The following is a 26,552-nucleotide window of genomic DNA, read 5'->3' on the forward strand; positions in this document are numbered from 1 at the left end:
ATCCGTTTCTTCCTATCTTTCCTCTGATCCCCTTTTACCTCCAGATTTCCAGCTCTGGTGCCAGCGCCATCCTCCTGTGACTGTCAAATTGCATGCACTGTTACAGATTGAGCATGCTACAGATTGACCATGCTGGAGCACAGGTCAAGCTAGGCACCACTGAACATCACAGCTTCCATTCACAAAGGAAGTTAGGCTGTTCCCTGCAGTGCATCCCTGCTAGTGCTTCCTGTGGCACAATTGCATGGCTTCAGAACAATGGAGTTCACTGGAATGATAAAGCTGCTGTCCCCTGAGTAAGGGAAGGGGGTAGCTACCAAGAGCATGAATCCTGCAGTAATTCACCACAGAGCACCCTACAGCCATAAGGTTCTCATTTCTCCGTGTTTTCCTCTGGCCTGTTCTCCAGGGCTTACATCCCAGAAAAGCAGACTATTTCCCCTCTCTTGTCCAGGGTCACTCCTGTAAAGGCCTCTTCTGTAGCAGACATGGAACAGCATTTCCATTAAAATTTTCTTTTTTCATTCCATGATTCTTGAAGATAACCAGGCTCAGAAAGACAAAAGCTTTCCTTTGAAGAGTAAATGTCACTGGCTCGCAGTCTTTCCTTTCTTCTGTTGTCCTAAGGCCCAAGAGTCAAGATACACTATTGAGTTCCATTTGGTTTCCTAGCCTAAACAAACCACCATTAAAGGTGCCAAATTAATTCAGAGCGAATTTGCTTCAGGGCACCTGCAGGGGTGGTGGCCTTTAATCTTCACATACCAAGAGTGTTTATTCACTTCTGCTGGAAAGAGATGCAGGCCCGGGGTGTCAGAGGTTAGTCAGCGAAAGAGGGAAGAATCTCTCAAGATAACAGAAGAAAGTGCTGACCCCTGAGAGAGTTTTCCCTGGCAAGTTCTAAAACTGCCAGGGTGGGTCACAGGTCCAGCTTCACTAACGGCCCTTTTTGCTCCCTCGGCTTCTCAATGTGCCAACAAAGCAACTTTGAGAATTTCCAAATTAAAAATCAAACAAGAGAACATGACAAGTAATAGAATCTGGGAATAAAAGTGTTTTAAACTAGATTAGGTATCCGGACACACATGCAATCTATACGCATGAAAGCTATTCAAAAAGTATCTTTCAGTGATTTGATCCACACCACACATTGGTATCAGGAGAACCACCCACCCCACAGACTGCTGAGAAAACGGAGAGTCAATGAGGAATCAAACTATCAGTCCCTCGTTCAAAGCTTTAAGACAGGCTCTTACCTGGAGCCCAGTCTGACCAGGACTCAAATAGCAGATATGTTTCAAAACTTTGATCCCCTTGCCTCTGTCTTATGACCTGAGGTTGGCAATGTCCACCACCACACCCAGTTCCAGTTACATTTGCTAAACATTTTTCACAAATACAAAGCTAACAATTCAGTGTAGCAATTGAGTCATACTACGGGGCTTCTCAACAGTGTTTTCACAATCCATTTGCCTACAACACCTATGTTTTACAATCTAATAGCTTTTCTTGAATTCTTGAGTGACAGAATTATCTAAAATTAAAATTGAAAGACATTATACTCTAATATCAAATGGAACAATATTTTCCCACAAACTAAATAGACTTATGAGCATGTGTGGTTTCCATGTAATATATAAGTGTACTTTGATCACATTCTCTGCCTTCTCCATCCCTCCATCTTCCCAGTTCAGGATTTGTTGACTAACCAACCATTTAGCCACAGAAGCTGTAGCCTCCAGGTGTCAACTTCAGAAATGTTTCCCAGAAATGTTTTCTTCTTTCCGATTCAGAATTAAATACTAAAAGTTATATATAAATAGCATAAAGGAATATAAAATCTGAAAAGGCAAAAATCATCTATTATGCTGAAAAACTTTACTGTGTTTTATTTTTGTTTTGTTTGTTTTTGAGGCAGAGTCTCATTGTGAAGGCCGATCTGGCTTCACCTTGCTATCTTCCTGGTTCTAGCTCCCACCTCTGGGATTATGAGCCTGCACCATCACATCTGGCAAGAGCAATTTTACCATAAATATCCTTGGCTATTAGTCACTCTCTCTCTCTCTCTCTCTCTCTCTCTCTCTCTCTCTCTCACACACACACACACACACACACACACACACACCATTAGAAACAGATAAAACCAAGTTCCTCTGAGCTTAAATTTCTTTGAGTCTGATCTGATTTTAGATCTGACATCATTCAAGCATATAACTTCTAAGACAGCCCACATTAATGGTACTAACTAAAAAGTACAAGATCACACTGGCCTCATTCCGACAGTGAACAAGTCACTACTTCTAAAAAGAACAAGTTTTCTTTATGAATACAGAAGGTATCTGCAAAAAAGCATTCAGCAAGATAAACCAACCAGCAAGGAAACCAGCTGCCACCGTGCGCTAGGCAGCACGGCAAAGCTTGCGCTGACGGTCAGCTTGCACGGATGAAAACTAAAGGCAACTATTAGATAGAGTCAGATTTGGCTTCATGAGCATAAGCTCATTGTGTTTATCATGCTTGGGCTTTTCATTATAGCAGCAAAACTGTGAATGCATAAAAGCCTCTAAACGTGATTTACTTAGTAAGGGCATAACTCTAAGCTACCCCATTAGAGATTACCACCTACAGCACTGGTATCTGGCAGCTAAGAACCTGAGTGAAGATTCTGACTGCTGAAACTACCTGCAATCAACAGTTGCCCACGGCCAAGTCTTCTCCCCACCACCACACTTTACCTTTCCCAAAACAAAAATATACATATAAACATAAGTGAGTAGTAGATAAGGAGAGGACAGATGGACAGAGGCACAGACAGACTGATGGCAGAAGTTTGTATGTACCTCTGAAGGCAGGGAAGGAATTTTCTGTGGCTAATGAAAGTGACCATTCTACTTGAAAACCTAAAATAGATGAAGCCTCACTGAAATTAGTTGGTCAGATCAAAGTCAAACATTCTAATATTACATGATAAATTACTTATCTGAAATTACTTCTAAGAAGGTATCCATTAAACTAATGCTTCTCTACTATCAAGTCATAGGTTCTAGGCCACACTCAAAGGCAGAAAGATATCTTAGATACCCTCACATACAGACCGCGTAACTGTGCTGAACAGAGAAACGAAGGAGTATATAAAAATACCTCTATGGAGGCTGGAGAGATGGCTCAGAGGTTAAGAGCACTGGTTGTTCTTCCAGAGCACCCAGGTTCAACTCCTGGCACCAACATGGCAGCTCATAGCTGTCTGTAACTCCAGTCCATGAGGTCCAACACCCTTGCACAGACATACATGCAGGCAAAGCATCAATGTGCATAGAATAAAGCAGCACTCTGCCACACCTCTGCAGTGGGAAAGCCCCCTTGCCCCTTGCCACAGAAGGCAGTCGATCCAGAAAGCTACCCTAGAGTTGTGTGTGCCATCAGATCTGGCTTTTTCTCTGGGTTCTCCGGACTGAACTCGGGGTCTCGGGCTCTCGTGGCTTGTGCTCCGACCCTCTCAATCTTCTGTCTGGCTCCTTTCAGTTACTGCGATGAACTAAGGCATTGCTGTGAGTTTTATGAAACCCATATATAAGTCATTTGAACTATCCAAGTCATACTTAGACAAAACTAGATGATACAAGACCATAGAGGACTTGGCTAACTCATAGAATTCTTATGAGTTGGGTATGATTTGATTGACATCTGATTGATATCATTTGGTGACAAAGGTGTGCTAAAGTTAATGGCAGCATCAGACGGTCTTTGTGCATAAGCACACGTCACAGAACCCAGCATCTATCTTATCTAGGCAGTCCCAGGGACTGAACCCACAATCTTGTACATGCTCGACAAACGCTCTACCACACACACAGTCATATCCCATGACCTGATGTAAGGACTTTCTGCCGCTGAAAGGAGTCCTGTGGTATTAGTGTTTAGGGCCACTCTAGTTTTAAGTCTTTGTGGGAGAACAACCATTTCCCTTGGAGGCTTCCAGGCAGCTGGCTACTAGCATGGGTGTTTCTTGCAGCAAAGGTCTGACTCTTTCTTAGTTTTCATACTTTACAGGGAATCGGTATACATATACAAGAATGTTGGTTGAATGGACAGATAAATTAGGGTAGGTGTGGTCAGTAAATAAGACTCAGGATTGGGGTCAAAGCCATGCTGATGGCACACATCTGTAATCCCAGAATTCCTGCAGCAAAGCAGGAGGGTCAGCCAGGAGCTTCCTGGGCAGGGTATCTCCTGAGGTATGCTCTGCAGCAGAAGCAAGACAGATACTACAGCAAGACAGAAAGCAAGGCTGGCTCTCAGAATACTATCCCCTGACAACACCCAGTCTGTGCACACACACACATGCACACAGCCACATGCACACACGCACACATACACACACACATTCACATATACACTCACACAGACACACATTCAGACACACATACTCACACACACAAGTTTTAAGAGATAAATTAAGATTTTATTTAAATCAGATTTTCTAATTTTAAATGTGATATAATCTTGAATATTCCTACAAATTTTCATGAAATAATTACAAGCTAGGAGAAAGTGATTTATTTGAATAAAATCATGTACAATGTACAATAGTCTCCCTAATAGAAACATACAACTATAGTTTGATCATTCTAAAATTTATTAGCCTGTAAAAGTAACATGGACAAAAATGATTCTGAGTCTAACAAAATTAACTAAGCATTTCTTAAGAGACTAACTTTGAGACAGTAATTACAAAATAGAGAAAAAAGATTTTTAAATGAGTCATGCAAAATTATTTTGTTGGTTAAGAGGAAGGAATTTACTATCAAATTGCTATACTACTAGAGCCAAGGCACAGCCGGGTGGTACACCACCTGCCTAACACTAGGAGGCGCTGTGCTCAGCCTCACCATGGTCACACAAATGAACATGTACATTAAGTTCTATTACAGAAAACACGAAGTTGACTTTATGAAAGCAACTAAAACAGAGATCAATAAAATTTATGAGGTGTGCCATTGGGCAAGTAGATAAGTAATTTATGATTCATATTAGACTACTTTATACCACATTCTTAATATGAAGAAGATATAGGTGGTAAAACAGAGTTGTCACATATAACTAATACCTTCCTCTTTAAGGCAGTTCTTGGTCCAGTGAGCTGGCTCGGTGGGTATATGCGCTTGCTACCAGCTTGACAACCTGAGTTTAAATTCAGGATCCACATGGCGAAAGAGAGAACTGAGTCCCACAAGTTGTCCTCTACACATGCACAATACCAAGCACATGCCCAAAGATGTTCTCTCTAAATAAATAAATAAATGTAATAAAGTAATTCCTGAGTTAAAAAAAAAAACATACATCTCTACTTCTGGCAAAGACATGATAATCTGCTTTCAAATGAGTGAAATGCATAGTCTACCCTTTTCTTTTAAAGCAATTCACATCGGAAAAGTAGTCCACTGCAAGGCACGAGAGAAAATCTTGACACATAACTGTAAGTCATTAAACAACCAAAGCACTGGGCCATGGGAAATGTGGCTTAGTTAGAATGCACATCATTCTGGGCATTACTTGCACTGCAGTCAATGCCACACACAAACCCAAAAGCATTACAATGGGCGGTAACTTTGATTTGTGTAATTTCATTTCCATAAAACTGTTTAAAAAGTTGTAAACGTTGCCATTTTACGTGGTGCTAGATACACTGTGTTCGCAGTAGTGTGGTGATGTCACTCCTACTGAAGAACGGCAGACGGCCTGGAGAGCAGAACAAAGCCTGTCCTACCATCTGGACGCCCGCAGGCCTGACAAGGCCAGGAGATGACTTAACTCCACTCCTGACTCTCAGCACCATTACCCTTTACCTTCTCGTGTGCGTCTGCCCTGTGGGTACCTGGACATTGTTTTCATGGGATTTCTATTGCTAATGCACGCACAGCCCCATGCTGAATTCACCGTCTGGAAACAGGTGGAGCCTGGAAAATACAGCTACTTTTTTGTTCTTTCAACAAACATTTATAAAAACCGAGTACACACTTTTCATATTCCTAAACATTCAAAGTTATTGCAAAATTCTTTTTGAAATATAAATTGGGTGTAGACTGAGTCAGAATAATGTTCATTCCATGAAAATGTTGAGCCAGCCATGGTCATGCACAATCCTAACACATGGGACGTGAAGGCAAGAGGAGCATGGGCTGTAGACCAGGAACCTGTATCCCCAAAACAAAAACACAGGCCAGGTATGACAGATCTTATCTGCAATCCAGCACTTGATACGAGAGGACGGTTGCAAGTTCAGGGCCAGCCTGGGCTACAGGGATTAAAGCAAGTGTAGGTTATATGCCAAGACATCATCTCAAAAAACAAGCACAGAACAAAACAAAAATTTTAAATTAATTACTTTTACTATGGGGGCGGCTAGAGAGATGGCTCAGCTGTTCTTGCAGAGGACTCAGCTCAGTTCCCGGCACCCACATTAGCCAGTTCACACCTGCCCACAGCTCCAGCTCCAGGGCATTCAGTGTCCTGTCTGGCATCCACAGGTACATCCACAAATGTAAACGTAGATACACCCACATTAACATGAATAAAGAATAAGTCTTTTGAAATTTGTCAATGTCTAATTAATATGCTTCATACCTATTCACTTACAAGGTAAGGACAAAGGGGAACAAGAAGAGAGAAATTTGTCATTAGAAATTAGTACAAATAAGAAAGCTAATAATGTATAAAAAAAAAACAGAAACTTTTTTATTGCATTTGAACTACTAAACTATCCAAAAATTGCAAGGACTGGAAATTTTAAAATAATCTTATTTTTTAAAGTTTTTTTTTTTAATTTTTAATCATATGTAGGCATGTGTGCCTCTGTGAGATATGTGCAAATTTATGCAGGGGCCCAGGAAAGTTAGAGGCTCAGGGTCTCCTAGAGCTAGACAGGAACTGTGAGTCACTTGACATGGGACCTCAAACCGAACTCAGGCCTTCTGCCATAACAATGCATACTCTTAACTACTAAATGATCTCGGGACTCTTAAAGTAGCATTATTTTAATGAACGGGATTATTTATATTTTCTCTCTGTGTTGAAGCAGCCATACCACTGAGCACAGGCTGCCATTTTGGAAAGTGTCTGTTTCGTGGCAAAATCCATGGAATATAGATGTCAATTGACCAAGACTTAAATCCCTACTTATCCAGATGAGAAATAATTTCCTTCTAAACACCAAGTACAAATTATAACAAGAACTTAAATAAATAGCACTGTTTTAATATTACTAAAACATTATTCAAAACTGATATACTTTATGTTTGAATATCAATTTCAGTGATTTTAATAAATATCCTATCATTTTGGAAGGTAAAAATGCAGCAACAGTCCTGAGAGAGACAATCAATGAACTGCTACAACACACATACTAAGCATTTTTTTTTCAGCTTCCAATCCAGTGGCAATGAATGCAGGACTCCAGTGGCATAGGCTACCAGGGTACAGTGATGGCAAACACTGCCACATCTCAAGTTCTGCCTGCAGTTAATAAACAACTGATGCTAATTTTAAGATATCCTACAGCCTATAGAGTACAGTATATGTACAATATTTTGTTGTCGATAATCCAAATGTGTACCAAAGTTAGTTCTGAAGTAAAGGCCACATAAGAACCAACAGAGTAAAGAAACTAAACTTGGACTGTGTGACTGCTAAGCAAGTAATGGCCCTGCTGCCAAGTCTGACAGCCTGTGTTCAATCCCTAGGACACATATGGTGGAAGGACAGAAGAGACTTCACATTGCAAACCGTGGCATGGGCGTGTCTACATGCAAGCATACATATACAAAACATATACATACAAAACACGCACAAAGAGAATGAATAAATAAATGTGATTAAAATAATAAAGAAACTGAAACCATCCAAAGTTGTAAGTACTTCTGTAAAGACGTTAGCAATAAATAAAACCAATATCTCCTCTCCCCACAGAAACCCCACTATTTTCCTTTTCATATTAGTCAATAAGCAGTTGGCATCTTCTCCCCTACGAAACAGGGACAAACAGAAAACAGTAAATTCATCTTTCTTCTGGTCTGAACCTACACCTGCAGGACTTTTGGATCACCACAGTGCCCCATCCTAGAGCTCTGCCTGCCTGCTAAGAGGCTGGCTCTAGTCGACCAACACAGCTGAGATACATACCCACACCCCAACTCTCTTACTACAGCAAGCCCTGAGTATACTAACACACTTGAAGAGTAAGACTGTGACCTTAAATCCCATCTCATCAAGATGATAAAGGCCTTCAAAGAGGAAACAAACCCCTTCAACAAATACATGGAAGCACAATCAAACAGGTAGAAACCCTTTAAGAAGAAACAATAAACCCCTTAAAGAAACAAAGAAAACTACAATCAAACAGGCAAAGGAAAAGAATAAAATGGTCCAACGGTCAAATAAAAATTGAAATAGAAACAATAAACACAAACTGAGGCAACCCTGGAGATGTAAAACATATGAAAGAGAACAGGAATTACAAACACAAACATCACCAACAGAATACAAGAGATGGAAGAGAGAACATCGGGCACAGAAGAAATAGATACACTGATCAAAGAAAGTGACAAATGTAAAAAGTTCCTAACTCAAAAAAATCCAGGAAACTTGGGACATTTTAAAAAGATCAAGCCTAAAAATAATAGAAATACAAGAGGGTAAAGATTCCCAGTTCAAAGGGCCAGAAAAGATCTTCAACAAAATCATAGAAAAAACTTTACTAACCTAAAGGAAGAGATGACTAGAAATGTACATGAGGTTTACAGGACACCAAATAGATTGGATCAGAAAAGAAAGTCTTCCTACCACAAAATAATTAAAACACTAAATGTACAGAACAAAGAAAGAATATTAAAAGTTGCAAGGGGAAAAGGCCAAGTAACATATAAAGGCAGACCTATCAGAATTACACTTTATTTCTCAACAGAGATTCTAAAAGCCATAAGATCCTGGACAGATGTCTTATAGACTCTAAAAGACCAGATGCCAGGGCAAACTACTATACCCAGCAAAACTCTCAGTCATCATAGATGAAGAAACCAAGATATTCCATGACAAAAACCAAATTTAAACAATCTTTCCACCAATCAAACCCTACAGAGGATACTAGAGGAAAACTCCAACACAGGGAGGGTAACTAAACCCAAGAAAACACAAGAAATTAATCATCTCACAGCAAAACCAAAAGAAGAAAATCATACACACACAGTAAGATCTTTAACAACAAAATAACAAGGAGTAGCAATCATTGGTCATTAATATTTCTCAACATCAATGGACTCAATTAGCCAATAAAAAGACACAGACAGACTGGATTTGTAAACAAGATACACCATTCTACTGCATACAAGAAAAACACCTCAGCAACAAAGATAGACACTACCTCAGGGTAAAGGACTGGAAAAAGGTTTTCAAAGCAAAGGACCCAAGAAACAAACTGGAGTAGCCATTCTAATATCTAAGAAAATATAACTTCAACCAAAAGTTATCAAAAGAGATGGGGAAGGACACTTCATATTCATCAAAGGGAAAAAAAATCTACCAAGATGATGCCTCAATTCTTAACATCTATACATCAAATGCAAGGGCACCACATTCTTAAAAGAAACTTTACTCAAATCACAAACTGAAACCCACACAATCATAGTGGGAGACATCAAAAACCCACGCTTATCAATAGAGATCATTGAAACAGAAAATAAACAGAGAAACAATAAAACTAACAAATGTTATGAAACAAATGGATTTAACAGATATCTATAAAACCTTTCACCACAAAACAAAAGAATATACCTTCTTCTCAGCACCTCAGTTCTCCAAAATGGACCATATAATCAGGTACAAAGCAAGTATCAACAGATACAAGAAATTTGAAACAACCCCTTGCATTCTATCAGATCACCACATGGATTAAAGGCAGGACATTAGAAACAACAGAAAGCCCACATACTCATGGAAACAGAACAACTTTCTGTTCAAAGATCACTTGGTCAGGAAGGAAGGAAGGAAGGAAGGAAGGGAGGGAGGGACGGAGGGAGGGAGGGACGGAGGGAGGGAGGGACGGAGGGAGGGAGGGAGGGAAAGGAAAGAAGGAAAGAAGGAAAGAAGGAAAGAAGGAAAGGAAGGAGAGGAAGGAGAGGAAGGAGAGGAAGGAAAGGAAGGAAAGGAAGGAAAGGAAGGAAAGGAAGGAAAGGAAGGAAAGGAAGGAAAAGAAGGAAAGGAAGGAAAGGAAGGAAAGGAAGGAAAGGAAGGAAAGGAAGGAAAGGAAGGAAAGGAAGGAAAGGAAGGAAAGGAAGGAAAGGAAGGAAAGGAAGGAAAGGAAGGAAAGGAAGGAAAGAAAGAAAGAAAGAAAGAAAGAAAGAAAGAAAGAAAGAAAGAAAGAAAGAAAGAAAGAAAGAAGTTTCTAGGATTCAATGAAAATGAAGGCACAACATACCCAAACTTATGGGACACAATGAACGCAGTGATAAAAAGAAAATACATGGTACTAAGAACCTTCATTAAAAAATAATAATAATAAATCTTGCACTAGCAACTTAACAGCATATCTGAAAGTTTTAGAACAAAAAGAAGCAAACACACCCAATAGGCAGAAAAGAGTCAAACTCAGGGATGCAATCAATCAATTAGAATCAACAAAATCAAGAACTGGTTCTCTGAGAAAATCAACAAGATAGATAAACTGTTAGTTTAACTAAGAAGCAGAGAGGCAGTATCCAAATTAACAAAATCAAAAATGAAAAGGCAAATAAAATAACAGAAACTGAGGAAATTCAAAAAATCATTAGGTCTTACTTCCAGAGCCTGTAGTCCAAAAAACTGGAAAGTCTAAATGAAATGAATTAATTTCTAGACAGATACCATATAGCAAAGTTAAATCAAGATCAGATAAAATATCTAAACAGTACTATAACCCCTAAGAAGATAGAAGCAGTAATTAAAAGTCTCCCAATCAAAAATAAAATAAAATAAAATAAAATAAAATAAAAGCCAGGGCCAGATGGCATTAGTGCAGAATTCTTCTAGATATTCAAAGAAGATCTAATACAAATACTCCTCAAACTATGCTACAAAATAGTATCAGAAGGAACATTACCTAACTCACTTCATAAAGCCACAGTTACCATGATGCCTAAACCACACAAAGACTCAACAAAGAAAAACAACTTCAGACCAATTTCAGTTATGAACATCGATGAAAAATACTCAAAATACTCACAAACTGAATCCAAGAACACATCAAAAACATCATTCACCATGATCAAGTAGGTTTCATCCCAGGAATAAAGGGATGGTTCAATATATGAAAATCCATCAACATAATCCACAATAAAAACAAACAGAAAAAAATCACATAATCATGTCATTAGATACTAAAAAAGCCTTTGAAAAAAAATCCAACACCTCTTCAGGATAAAGGTCTTGGAGAGATCAGGGATTGAAGGCCCACACCTAAAGATATAAACAGCGGTACACAACAAGCCAATGGCCAGGCAGACTCTTCAGACAAGAGCAAAAGCAGCCACACTCTGCCGAAGTGGCTCCAGTAGACTCCGTAAGACAAAGTTTTACAGACTGAGGCGAGAAATGTCTCCTGGAGCTCTCCAGAACACCTCTATTCAGAAGCCAAAAATCTCACTTGGCAATTTGCTTTGCTCCTAAACTCTCCCCCTTCTTAGTAGCCGGGAGTAAGAAAAACCAAGCAAATTAAGATGTAAAAGAATCCATCTTGAAGTAAGTCACTAGCCAGAAAATTCTGCAATGCTTTGCTCCAGTCATTTACATAATTACATTTACCTCCCAACAGTATATAAATGAAGTATGGCTCTGACACTATGGTATGAAAAGCATTAATTAGCACAGTGATATAAATGTATTTCACGTGTCTTGTCTGTATATTGGCTTATAAGTCATTGGACATAATTTAAAAGATATAATGTTATTAAGAAGAGGTTAGTTTAACCAGCAACAGAAAAAAATACAAGTTTCTTTTGTTTTTTGACCCTCATAGTCACCCTAGCAGGACAGGTGGATTTGAAACAATAGGCCAGGCTAGAAGATATTTACATCTGAAGAACCTTGCTGAACAGGTAGGTGTTGGGCAAATTAGAATTTACATTTGAGTTGGTGCAAAGCTCAGAGCTGCCTCAACAGAAGTTTGTGCGGAACTGCAGAGGTCTTGCAGACCCCACCCTAGGGGGTGTTTGGCCAAAACAACATTCTTAACTTATCCAGGTGTGATTCAGGATGCAGTTCATACTTATTACTCACAGAGACTCTTTTAGACTCAGGGAGTTTGACAAAATATCCTTTAAAGTCTCTTTAAAAGTTTATATCAAGAAGATTGATGTTGTCTGTGTTCGAGCTTCTAAATTTGTTACACAGGAAAACGGTTTACCTGGTTGATTTTATACTTCCTTATGCCAAATGGTTATGCTAATTGTTCCTTGTGCCTGCTTTACTGGATACATCTTTTGATATGTAAATGTAAATCCCTCATGCTTAAAGGCTCACGCCCCAAAACAGAAAAATACATTCAGATTCAAACCGCCTCTGTATGTGGTTGTTTCTGTCTGTCATCTCACCGAACCTGTGCCTTTTCCTGAAATCCAAAAGTTCCCCCTCAGATCTAAATCTTCCCTGCTGGGACTGTCCACGGCAACACTCTTCACCAAAATACAACAAAAACAGTCTCTAGGCCACATACTGAAATACTTCTCCACTGAAACCTCATGAGCCAGGTCTGAGCAATTCAAAACACTCTCATCAACAAAGTCTTCAATATTCCTAGTTCAACAGTCCATTAAGCCCCACTTAAAGAATTCCACTGCTTTTCAAATCTAATGTCCCAAAATCCATACTCTTCCAAACAAAAGCATGGTCAGGCCTATTACAACAATACCCCAATCCCTAGTACCAACTTCTGCCTTAGTTAGGGTTTTACTACTGTGAATAGATACTATGGCCAAGGCAACTCTCATAAAGGGAGACATTTAACTGGGGCTGGCTTACAGGTTCAGAGTCCAGCCCATTATGATCAAGCTGGGAACATGGCAGCATCCAGGCAGGCATGGTGCAGGAGGAGCTGAGAGTTCCACATCTGAAGGCCGCTATGAGAAGACTGGCTCCCATGTGGCTAGGAGGAGGGTCTTAAAGACTAAACCCACAGTGACCTGCTCCCCCTCTATTCCTACAAGGTCACACCTCCTAACAGTGCCATACCCTGGGCCAAGCACATTCAAACCACCAGAAGAGGAGAGATTATCAACTTAGATGTAATTGCCAAGAAAGACAAAAGTAGTTACCAACTGTTAGCAGTGATGATGGGGGTAAGGTGGACATAAAAGTCAAAATACACTCATCTTCCAAAGTAGCAGTAGTCGCTAATCAGTACAAAAGGGCCAATGGCTATACAGGAAGTGAGGTTATGTGCCTGCAGTGTGGGAGTCTTGGGACTCTATAGGACAGAAAGGGGGAGCTCTGGGAGATGGAAGAGGCCATCTGCATATCAGTTCCCCTTTGGTAGATCCAAGTGTGGATCTCCTGCTCAGAAAGCTCCACAGATGTCATTGGTCATGTGACCTTTCCTATTCAGAGCTTCTTAGTCCACCTGAGGCTTGTAGGCTATGTTCCCTTTGAGCCTGGGAGCTGTATTTCTAAAACGCTGACAGGCTGAAGGAGAAGCTGACTAACAAGGCTACCCATGGGCACGCATGTTAATAGGCAGAAGTTTGTGAGTAAAAAGTACTTAGTTTGTCTTCCTGAATAATTATTCTGTATGTTACACAAATGAAGAAAGAATATATTGAATGGCTGGAGAATTATATCACCAACAAAACAATGAGTGCAAAGAAACGTGTAGAGAGAAATCATGGTAGAGACTTATTCTAAGATTAAAGATAAAGGAAATTAGGAAGTCTAGAGAAGAGATGGAAAACACTGTCAACAACATCAGCGGAAGCTCAGGGTAAAACACAGACGCCTCAAGTTAGAGTAAGAGTGTGTTTGGACAGAGCTTCAGAGGGACCCCCAAATTCTAGAAACTGTTTCCAGTTTTAAAAGTGAGCTCTGCTCACTGCTCTCTAAAGCCTGGCCCTGTGGCTCAGCCTGGAGAGGCGCCCAAGCCCAGCTTCACCCCAACTCTTCCGCACCAAGGGATGCTCACAGAGCAAGAGAGCAAGGCTACCAATACAAGATGATCTTTCTCTGCCTGCAGATTAAAGCACACGTGTGTATGCGAGTGTGCGTGTGCCTGCGTGTGCCTGCGTGTGCAGTCACACAGATGCAGACACACATACAGCGAAAGAGAGAGAGACTGGGGTAGGGGGGAGAAAAGCATTAAATTAGAACAACTAGGTATCCCCCCCCCCCAAATTAGTCAGGTACAAAAAGGAAGTGCAGGTTTAGAGCAGGTTTAGAATTAGAGCATAATGAACAAGGTAGAACCGGGGCCGCCAAGTTGGCGGGAGGGGCAGGAAGTGATGCACGTTGGTTTCTGAGCAAAATGCTGCTATTAAAGATAATTGCATCTGCTTGATCTGAATCCAGTGTTTCTTAGTCACCGAAAGAGAGATATTAAAGGAACAGTGAAATCCTTTACAAATAAACACATTCATCCAAGAAAGTTCCTAACAAATAGGTTCAACCCCAAATGTAATAAAAAGCAGAAGTTATTTCAGTGCTTATAATTTAAACAATAACTGCCTCAGTTTTTCATTTTCTGAAATTATAATTACATCATTTCCCCCTTCCCTTCCTCCTCCCACCCTCTCCCAAGCACCCTGCTTGTTCGTGGCGTCTTTTGCTGTAACTGTTCTCCACAGTGAACTGCAGTGTCTGCGCCAGTTTACGATTCCACCACCAGCCCTTCCACCGCTGGTCCTCTATTGTTTTCCTGATCTTTGCTGTTCTGAGTGTGGCAAGAGGAAATCTCAGAGTTGTTTTCTTTTGCATCTCCCTAATTGCTGGGGACAGTGATTGTTTTTCAGAAATATCTTAGCCATATTTATTCTTCCTTTGAGAAGTCTCTGTTTAGATCCTCAAGCCCATTTTTGAAATGGGTCATTTATTTTTTGACTTTTTTTTCCTGAGCTCTTTATATATTCTGGGTATTGATCCTCTGTCAGAAGTATAGCTGGCAACGACTCTGTCCCATTCTTTGGCTTTCTGTTCACTCAATTGATTCTTTAGTTGGGCATAGCTTTTAGTTTTATGAGTCTCATTCATGGGCCTCAATTCCCGGACAAATGAAGTTATAAGCATTCATGTTTAAGTGTGGATTCTGTTCCATTTGTTTACATGACTGTTTTTATGCCAGTACGGTAACTTCTTAACATAAGCATGCTAAGTTACTATAAATTACTTTTAAAATTCTAGTAAACTTACAATGAAATTTTAATAAGGGAAAGCAGAAAAGGAAGATGTTTCAGTGTGGCCACACTGAGAAGAGAAACAAAGGATCCCAAGGGGCCTGAGGTGAGATTTAGTTTTACGTGAAAAGGCCAAGGATTTGACTCTGTAAGGAGTCCCACCAAGGCCTGTTCTGCCCACCACTAGCATACAATTGTCTAGCTTCCTTCTCATGCTAGAAGGAGCTCTGATGAAGAGTTCTCAGAACTGTGGAATCTCTTCCTGGAGCCAGGTCCCCCAGCCCTTCTCCTTCTCCCAGTAGAAGACTCCTGGGGAAATCCCATGTCTGTGGGGGTCCCATGTTTAGACCGTCTAGTTGACAGTCTGAGAGTCAAAATGTCTCTTTAGAATATCTTCATTTCTGCCTGGCCCATTACAATTCCCCACACTGTTTTAAGACCTCAGTCTTGGGGTGATATATGTCTGGAACAAATGTAATAAGCAAAATGGTCATGAGGAGCAGGGTTCAGCAGTTAAGAGTGCTGGCTTCTCATCAGAGGACCTGGATTTGACTCTTAGCACCAACATGGTGGCAAACAACCATCTGAAACTCCAGTTCCCAGGAATCCAACACCCTTTCCTAGACTCCATGGATACCAGACACACACGTGATTGAGACAAACGTGTAGGCAAAACACCCATTCACATAAAATAACTGTTTAAAAAATTCCATTTTGGCAAGTGACTGCTATGGCGTAACCACTCCAGCAACCATAAGTGCCCCTTCCCCTCTGTAGCTCCAGCAGTAAGCATCCGCTCCTCACTGGGGGAGGGACTCACCCTGACCAGACACCACAAGGGTCACGGAAGACGTCCACAATAAATATCCTCATAGCCTTCAGAGAAGCCTCTAGGCTCCTCCCGAGCTCTTCAGTCCTGGCCAGGAGCTGAGCTGCTCGAGAACAGTTCCGGATTTCAGTTCTGACGCTAACAACCTTATAAAACTGCTCACTGGCAAACCGTGTCACGATCCTAATATTGATATGGATTTTATTTCTCTTTCATTGTAAGTGCAAAGTTATCCTACACTCTAGACTGTATTAACACAAACGTTATCAGCAACTCTGCATCACATGATATAACCAAGTCTGAAACAAGTTCCAAGTTGCAAACAAGTGTGGTCTTCCCACACTCTACCCATCAAACAGAGGATACATCCATCTTCACTTTAAAGAAAATAATCTACCAGGAAAAGTGTCTCCCTGTTATCCTCAACAGTAATCACCTTTCATTCTAAAGGGGTAACTTCTCAGAAACATTAAGTGAAAATAATTAATGGTGCTAATTAAGAAATTTTTATATACCTTTTCCCAAAAAAAAAAAAAAATATTTCTACTACTAACAGTCACACTATAGTATCACTTGTAACTCTTTAGTGAAACCATAAAATTTCTACAGAATTCCTTAATAAGATATTTAATAAGAGCCAGGTGCAATGGTTGGTTGAGTTAAAAACATTGTAAGTTCAAAGCCAGCAAGGGCTAAAATAATGAGACAAAACAAAAATCTCTTCATGTTAGATTGAAGCACTTACTGCAAACAGCCCACTCTCACGGCTATGGGGACATGGGGAAGCTGTGTGGCCCACTTCAGTGTCACATCCTGGTAAATATGCAGCATGTGGTTATGGTTTCCAATCAGAGTATTTATTGTACCTTCAGAAACTGCAGGTGGAAGACACAGAAAGAAGACAGTAAGGAAAAGGTCATTCTAAATGGTACACTCTGGTCTCTTGTGGGAGACGTATCATACACTAATAGTAATATCTTGGTTCTAACACATAAAGGCTTTAGGTGATAAGATATGAGCTTTCAACTTCAAGAAACCAAGAGCAAAAGAAGAAACAAATCACTATATAGACAGTGGGTATAGTGAGCAGCCACGGTGTGTGCATCTCATCTACAAGGTGAGAATTTTATTAACATATCGCACACCTAGACTAATGGCTGGCTGCCTGGCATTTACAGTAAGCCTTTCTATTGGACATCACTGCTCTGCTTATAAAAGAGCGATGTTCTCATGGAAGCGTTCTTGAATAGTCACATTATAGACAGCTTTAATGAGCTGGAAGCCAATCTACAAGTGCTCTTACACAAAGTCCAACAACAGGCACAGCCACATGTGTGAATTTATGTCAAATGTCTACTCACACTGTGGAAGTAGTTAGAGGTCCCATTATACCTTCAGTAAGGAGCTGCTTTCCTAGATGTTTAAAATATGTGTCTGGGTGTGGCTTTTTCCAATGTCTGTGTGCAGCATGTATAAAGTGTAGTCTTGCAATACAGAAAGGATAACAGAAAATCTCAGCACCCACCTGAGCAGTAGGGGAGGAAGCAACTGGGACTACAGTCGAGCTTCTTCATGAATCGAATCTGCCCATTATCCTTGAGGCAAAAGAAGTTTCTCTCACCAAGAACAAAAACAGAAGATGCAGACTGGTTTAAAGGGATGATACAGATATCAAGGGCTTGCTCGCCAATATTCAGAGTCCAGTCCACCTGAAAAGTGAAATCCAGGAGTGATGGGGCTGCTAAAAACAGATGTGTCCGTGTGTCCGCCCCTTCCACGCAAGACAGAAGAGGATAGAGCTTAGCATCTTGCCTCAGACAAACACAAAATGCACAGAACACATAAAACAGTGGTTTGTAAGACAAAAAAAAAAAAATAGTGATGCCTTATACTCCAGAGAAAAATGGTGATATGTCATCTCCAGCCCCAGAGGAGCTGAATTTGAGTCCAGAGAAACCAAGGCAGTTAGATGCACTGAGGAGACTAACCCTGGGAGACCTATAGAAAGTTTATCTCAAATGTCCTCAGAATTCATCAGCACAGGGAAGGTCAGAGATCCGCCATCCCACAGAATTCCAGGTCACAGTGCCCAACCTTCACACAGGACCGAATCTACCCTCCAAAGCTCCCAGACCTGGGGCACTGGCAGAGCACGCAGGTGGATTTGGTCTCAGGAGTGGGGAAAGTTAGCCACACAATAAGTAGTTTTGTCCCACCTAATAAGTCTTTTTTAAAAATGCTCAAAAAGATCAAACTGTTTTCAAACAACTGTGTATCAGGACTAAGCTTGGCCTATAATAATTCAAAAATATGTAAAATGTAACAAAATATAATTGACTATATCTGACATCTAATAGTAAATTTAAGTTGCCAATCATGGAAATAAAACAATCAGGAAATAAAATTTACAAGGAAAAGAAATAAATCTATTGAAACTTTCTTAGTCAGGGTTTCTATTCCTGCACAAACATCATGACCAAGAAACAAGTTGGGGAGGAAAGGGTTTATTGAGCTTACACTTCCACATTGCTGTTCATCACTAAAGGAAGTCAGGACTGGAACTCAAGCAACTCAGGAAGCAGGAGCTGATGCAGAGGCCATGGAGGGATGTTTCTTACTGGCTTGCTTCCCCTGGCTTGCTCAGCCTGCTCTCTTATAGAACCCAAGACAACCAGCCCAGGAAGGCACCACCCACAAGGGGCCCTCCCCACCTTGATCACTAATTGAGAAAATGCCCCACAGCTGGATCTCATGGAGGCACTTCCCCACCTGAAGCTCCTTTCTCTGTGGTAACTCCAGCCTGTGTCAAGTTGACACACAAAACCAGCCAGTACAGAAACTAACTCAAAACTGATACAAATGTTGAAAATTAGAAAACCAGTACTATAAGTGACTTTAAAAAAGTTATACAGAGATGTTGAAGATAGAAACACCTCACTGAATTTACAGAAATGAAATCTTAGCAAATGGGCTCCATTCCACTAGGAAAAAATATGAGTGGTCTTCATTACAGCAACAAAATTTATTCCAAGTGAAAAAAGCAAAATTAAAGGATGTTTTGGGGGGAAATGAAACATTTGGATGGTGAAAAGCTGCGTGAGGCCCAGGGCTCAATCGCTGCCTTTGAAAGATGACGTGATACGGTGAACAAAATGAGGAGGAACATCTACAAGCTGTGGGTCAGTCGGTAGGTTCAGTGTAACTGGAATACTCCGCAGAAAGGAGTGACGCAAATGTATCTGTAGAATCGATGGCCAAATTTTATAATTTTGTAATTTGAGAAGTGTAGATTCACAGATGCAAGAGGCTCAACAAGTACTAAACTTGGAGAGGAAGAAAGGAGGAAAGGAAAGAAGAAAGACATCAGAGTAGAAGCCTCGCAGAGTAAGTGTTAAGGAAAATACCTAAAAATTAGCCAAAGGGAAACTCATTACAGACAGAGGACTGAAATGTATGAAACCTCTCACATTAAGGAGGTGCTTTTCTGCTAAGCAATATGGCTCAGGGGACAGAGGGCCTTGATAAAGCACAGACACCAAGCACATACACACACACACCGTTTTGCTAGGGAAACATAGCAATTGACTGTCTCCCAATGACATTTGCTACACTCATAAATCACTGCATCGCTCAGCCTTCATCAGAGGGTTCCTTCTGCCGTGGATGGGAACACACAGAGACACACGGCTGGGCAATGTTCTGCGTGTGAGACCTTGGGACACTCAGTCCTAAATGGGATGTCTCCATCAAGTCCCTCCCCTCAGGGGTCAGGAAACCCCGTGCAAGAGTCTAAAAGCCATAGGGGACGGAGGACAAGGCCTTCTAGACACAGCACAATCTATGTGCACATGGACTCAGAGACTCTGGCAACACACTCAGGGCTGGCACAGGTTCAAGCCAGATGGGTTCCCAGAGCTGAGAGGGGAATGGACACAGCCCCAGGCCTAACCCAGAGGCTATTTCCAACTGACAAACTACCCGAAAGGGAAAATTTCATTTTCTGGCATACAAACCAGTCAAGGGTAGAGTAGGCCCCACTCCCAGCAGTAGATGGGCAACAAATACAAACTCAGTGGCATTTCTGGAGCTGCTCTTGTCTCATAACGCTTCCTCCGGGCTTTGCTTCACCTTACAGGTATTTAATAGTATGGTTTCTAATTTTGTTTTTATGGGTTTTCTTGTATTTTTACATTAGCTTTCTTTTTTCTGTTTACTTGTTGGTCCTATCCTGATTTGTTTTTATTTTATCATACCTTCATTACTATTACTACTACTACTACTATTTTTAGATGTCTGTTTTCTAATGAGAGAGACAAAGGTTTGGATTTGTGGGGTGGAGAAGGAAGGAAGATTGGGAGGAGGAGGATCACGGAGGAGGAGAAAGGGAGCGGTAATCAGAATGCTGTATTAAAAATTGTGCTTTCAATTTAAAAAGTAAAAAAAGAATTATTTGCTTCATCTTGACTTAACTTAGGTTGAGTATATGCACCTAGAAATTCATCTGCTTTTATCGTTATTTCAAACGTGTACCATGTGCACACTTTAACACATCTCACCCACTCTTTCCTCCAACCTCTCCTCCCATGTGCTAGCATGTATGTGCATGTGTGTGTTTGTGTATGTGTGCATGTATGTGTTTACATGTGTATATATGTGGGTATGTATGTATACATACATGTGTATATGTGTATATGTGTATATATGTGTATATGTATATATGTAATGTTGTAGTTTATGTGTATGTGTGTAGATATATGAATATGTATGTGAATGTGTGTATGCATATGTATGTGTATATGTGTCTGTAAGTGTATATGTGTATGTGTACATGTGCATATATGTGTTTACATGTGTATTTGTGGGTATGTATATATACATGTGTATTGTATATGCATGCATATATGTGTATATATATGTATGTAGTATATGTGGTTTATGTGTATATGTATGTATATGTGAATATGTATGTGAATGTGTGTATGTATATGTATGTGTATATGTGTCTATATCTGACTATATATGTGTGTGGTTTATGTGTATGTGTACATATGTGCATATGTATGTGTGTCTGTATGTGTGTGCAAATATACACATACAACCTGTTGTGTGTTTAGTATTTTATAGTTTCTAGATCAGTGAAAAATAAAGATTTTAATGCCTTAGAGGAAACAAAGAATAAAAGAAATAAAGAAAGGAAGAAAGAAAAGAGAGAGAAAGAAAGAAATTTTAGAAAGGAGTTTAAAGTTTTGTGTTAGTTTATAATCTCGTAAATGAAAAGTGGCCATCCAGCCATTCACAGCTGCAGTGCTGCCACGCTATACTCCGATGCATTATGGCATGTGGACAGATGTGTTCTACAGCCCAGGAACAGTCAATTCAATTCCTGTATCAATTCAAGTCACCGATACAACTGATAAAGAAAAATTGTCAGAATACATTTTTAATTTTCTTCTAGGAATTCTCTAACAAATATGATTATGAGTAGAATTTCTGAGTTCTATATATAGCTAAACAAACTTACAACTAGTCGTTTTCCAGAACCAAGTTTTTGCTGTTCCATCTCCTGCTTCTTGTCTGCATCTGTGGCAAAGGCAAGTACTTGGTACCTGTTTGAGGAGACAGAAAAGGATAAAAATCACTTTAAACTTCAGAGGGACACAGTCCATAAATGCTGTGAACAAAAATTTCTTTGGTTCTAAGGACTATATGTTTCTGATTAAATTTTAGTGAGTTTTATTATGATGCAGGATATGAATATTCATCACGATGTCACTACTGTGAAGCCAGCACTACTGTTGGCTCGAGAGAGAATTTCATGCAGCAAACACAGGCAAGAGAGCTGAGCGCCCGAGAGCCGAGCACCACATGCCAAAAGGAGTGCAAGTAACGCAGAACGGCCAATGTCATAGAAATGATTAACACATACTCTACACAAGTATTACACGGAACACGCCCCAGGCAAGCCTCTGACTGTCGGGGAATTGTGTCAAGTTACTCACCCTGCCACAGCTTCCTGTCGATGAAAATAGTTGTTGCTAACTGGCAAGAAGACTTTAAAAAGCTCACTGTCCTGATATGCATAGGACCGCACATAGAGTGCGCATGCTGCTAATCTCGCATCCACAGTGTTCCGGATGAACGTGTTTTAGAGCTCAGAGGAGGCTGGAGAGCATGCTCACACTTTACAGCCTTGAACATAACATAAAGTCCCAAAGTGCTGCAGAGCCCCAGCCTTGCTGAGCGTGTCAGTGCTGCAGAACCCCAGCCTTGCTGAGCGTGTCAGTGCTGCAGAACCCCAGCCTTGCTGAGTGTGTCAGTGCTGCAGAACCCCAGCCTTGCTGAGCGTGTCAGTGTTCAAAACTCCAGCCTTGCTGCACATGTCAGTGCTGCAGAACCCCAGCCTTGCTGAGTGTGTCAGTGCTGCAGAACCCCAGCCTTGCTGAGTGTGTCAGTGCTGCAGAACCCCAGCCTTGCTGAGTGTGTCAGTGCTACAGAACCCCAGCCTTGCTGAGCGTGTCAGTGCTGCAGAACCCCAACCTTGCTGCACGTGTCAGTGCTGCAGAACCCCAGCCTTGCTGAGTGTATCAGTGCTGCAGAACCCCAGCCTTGCTGAGCGTGTCAGTGCTGCAGAACCCCAGCCTTGCTGAGCGTGTCAGTGCTGCAGAACCCCAGCCTTGCTGAGCGTGTCAGTGTTCAAAACTCCAGCCTTGCTGCACGTGTCAGTGCTGCAGGCCCCCAGCCTTGCTGCGTGTGTCAGTGCTCAAGTGTTTGGCTCACGCAGACTTTCAGACTAAGAATGCTCAAGCTAAGTTACATTCCCAAATTTTGATAAAAGGCTTGAAAGACAAGGAGACAGACAAATCGATGACTCATCGGATACTTGATACAGTCTCAGTAGAGGGCATTAGAAATGATCTACACATACTTTACAGTTTCCATTTGAATGATAACATTTAGCGCAAGGCCTTCTCTAAAAACAATTTGTAATGTCACTCAATATATAAAGTTATCCAATAAAGTTGAAGTTCCCTTATTTCCCATTAATTAATGGGATATTTTTTAGAATAATCTACTTTAAGAAAAAAAAAACAGAAAAACTTTAAATTCCTTTTCTTCCTAGTAAATCACAGTTATTTATATTGATCTTCTGGGGCTAAGACAAAACTTGAAAACATATATATTTAGACAACTCATATCAACTAAGATGGCCTAAGATGTGTGAGAGCACAAGGCCAGCAGCCTGACTGAGGAGAGTGTGGAAGATTCAAACACACGTAGGCACACCGATCCAGGGGCTTGGGGGCAGCTCCGCAGGACACTAACCTCGGCAGGAAATGCTCTATTCAAATAGCATACACTGCTATGAATGTGTCCCCCCAAAATCATATGTTACTAACTCAATCTCCAAAGTGTGATGGGCTTGGGAAAGGGAGCCAACTAGATGGCCATCCACACTCGTGAGCGTGGTGGTTTGATAAACTTTTCCATGGGCCCATGAAGCTATACCTGGTCCTCAGCTATCGATGCTATTTAAGAAGGTTGTGCAAATCAAAACGACCTTGAGATTCCACTTCACACCAATCAGAATGGCTAAGATCAAAAACTCAAGCGACAGCAGAAGCTAGCAAGGATGTGGAGAAAGGAACACTCCTCCATTGCTGGTGGGATTACAAGCTGGTGCTACAACCAGTCTGGAAATCAGTCTGCAGGTTCCTCAGAAAATTGGAAATAGTTCTACCTGAAAACCCAGCTAGACTCTAATAGGTTCTTGATTGTGTCAATAAAGACGGTGGAAGCCAATCGTTGGGCAAAAGGAAAAAGGTGGGACTTCCGGGTCCCAGGAGGAAGAGAGGAGTCTAGAGGGAAGAGGCAGAGCAAATGGTAGAGCGGAGCAAGAGGCCAACATGTAGGTCTCAGGGCACCTATGGTTTGTAGCCTCTGCCATGGGGGGAGGCCAAGGAGGACGGGGCAGGATGTTCTTCACACGGCCATTGAGTTATCTGGCTAGTTTTAGAATATTAAGGCTGTATGGTGTTTTCCATCCACAGGGAGTAAGGTGGGCAGGAGGAAGGGCATGGCCAGGGCGGTCCTCGGCAGCTTGGCGGAGGAGCCTCGAGAGGTTGAGAGAGCTCAGGCAGGGCACCGGAGAAAGAGCTACCGTGTTTCTAAACCTCCATGCAACAGGGCAGGGGGAACCCAACATCAGGGAGATAAAACCTGAAGAGACCATATCCAGTAGACAGGCATGGACCCCAGTAGGGGATGGGGCCACCCATACATCTCAAAAATTTTAAGGCAGGATTGTTCCTGTCTAAAGGAAAGACACGGGCAAAAAATGAAGCCGAGACTGAAGGAAAGGCCGTCCAGAGACCTCCCCACAGCACAATCCATTCCATCCAGACGCCAAACCAGGACACTACTGCCGATGCCAAGAAGTGCTTGTAGACGGGAGCCGGGTGTGGCTGTCCTCCCTCTGAGAGGCTCTGCCAGCACCCGACTAAGACAATATAGATACTCATAGCCAACCATTAGACTGAACACGGGAACCCAAATGGAAGACTTAGGGGAAGGACCAAATGAACTGAAGAGTAGTGCAACCCCAGAGAAAGAACAACAACCTGGACCCCTCAGAACTCCAGGGACTAAGCCACCAACCAAAGAGTATACATGGACTGACCCGTGGCCCCGAGCTACACATGTGGCAGGGGACACTTTGTCAGGCCTCAGTGAGGGGCTTAGTCCTGTGGAGGTTTGATGCCCTAGAGCCGGGGGATGTTAGAGGGGTAAGATGGGAGTGGGTGGGTGGATGGGGGCAGGTGGGCGGGTGGATGGGGGAGTCCCCTCCTAGAGGCTGAGGGGAGGGGGCAGGATGGGGGGTCATGGAGGGGAGACTAGGTAAGAGGGAGAGGGTGTGAGTCTCTCAAAGCTAAGTTTTGAAGTGTTCAGCTGCAGAGAATGTCTACACCTCAAACTTGAATTGACCTTCAACACCCCCCCCCAAAAAATCAGATCTCAGACTCGAAGCTCCAGATAGGGGTTGTTTGTTTCAGCGGACAGAAATAGCATTCATATATGACCAGAGATCTCAGAACTGGTCCTACTATAAATCAATCCTCGGGCAAGTAATTACACAGGTAGTTTTCTTCCTGCAGACTCCAACCTACCAGAGGATGACAGGGATGTTAATGAGATTATTACAAAAACCCAAAGCTCATTGAGCCCTTTGAAGCTTTTTATATGGCTATGAAGAGTTACTCATCTGAGGTCAGTGAGTTCTGGGCGTAGCCTCATTAACATTAGATCAGCAAGCATGGGCACAACCAGCCTTGACTCCTCATTTCCAAAGCCGACCCTTTCTCTTCCTGAAGACAGCGGAGAAGGGGATTTTGTTACTTGAACAGCTGACCGTAATTTACATGACGACCAACCCAAGACAGTATGTCTTAACACCTTAACTATGACCAAGAGCTCACATGACACCCAACAATTCCAAGCAGACTTGAAAAATCTGAAACAAAGAAAGCATGTGTCTTTTTCCTACAAGTCAAGTGCTTGGTGGTACTAGCGAAAGGACCCAGGCCCAGAACAGGGAGAGAATACCAAGAGTATCAGAAGTGTACTGAGGACGGAAAGGTGCTGATTGCAGTCACAGCCAGTCTGGTGCACTGGTGGCATTTTGACCCAATAGCCACAAATGCTTAACTGATCTACGTAACACCAATGGCAAATGCAGCCACATGACTTAGTGTCCTGCCATATCACACCACAGAAACTGGGACATGGCTCACATAGGATTGATGTGTGTCAGACTACAGAAGTAGGCTCCCCAAATCACTTCCAAATGAATCCCAGTTGTCATCTCAAAGAGTACCAGGCAATTTGGTCAATATTTGACCAGAGAACTTAACTATAAACCATAACTACAGAGAGTGCTGAGCTGTCCATTTCCACTATCACACATATGCTTATTATGTAGATGAAAATTACTTTCATTAGAAAATACCAGGAACAAAACAGCTTTCCAAATTTACGTTTGTTTCCATTTTTCCATAAAGTAAATGTGACACATCTACCATCAGCAAGGGAGTGAACACAGACCTCAAAGGACACACCATTCCTGCCGTCAAGGGGCAGTGAGCCCCCCCTAGGACAAACCCAATGGAGGTAAAAACATGCAGTGCTTTGAGGCTGATGGGCACCCCAGAGAACTCACAGGAGGATGGGCATCCCAGAGAACTCACAGGAGGATGGGCATCCCAGAGAACTCACAGGAGGATGGGCATCCCTGGAGCACTCACAGGAGGATGGGCATCCCTGGAGCA

General features: G+C 41.7%; 1 protein-coding gene across 4 annotated transcripts in view; it reads right to left on the reverse strand.

Moving 5' to 3' along the window:
• Positions 1-26,552, reverse strand: part of Bbs9 (Bardet-Biedl syndrome 9) — a 390,144-nt gene that overhangs the window by 265,294 nt on the left and 98,298 nt on the right. For all 4 annotated transcript variants that reach the window (XM_052188801.1, XM_052188800.1, XM_052188802.1 and 1 more), the window contains 3 exons: positions 21,752-21,836; positions 17,756-17,939; positions 16,976-17,105 (listed from right to left, as the gene is read on the reverse strand). In XM_052188801.1, coding sequence (XP_052044761.1) covers positions 16,976-17,105; positions 17,756-17,939; positions 21,752-21,836 — 399 coding nt within the window. The remainder of the gene's footprint in view (positions 1-16,975; positions 17,106-17,755; positions 17,940-21,751; positions 21,837-26,552) is intronic.

The sequence above is a fragment of the Apodemus sylvaticus genome, chromosome 7 (genome assembly GCF_947179515.1).
Source record: "Apodemus sylvaticus chromosome 7, mApoSyl1.1, whole genome shotgun sequence".
Lineage (NCBI taxonomy): Eukaryota > Metazoa > Chordata > Mammalia > Rodentia > Muridae > Apodemus > Apodemus sylvaticus.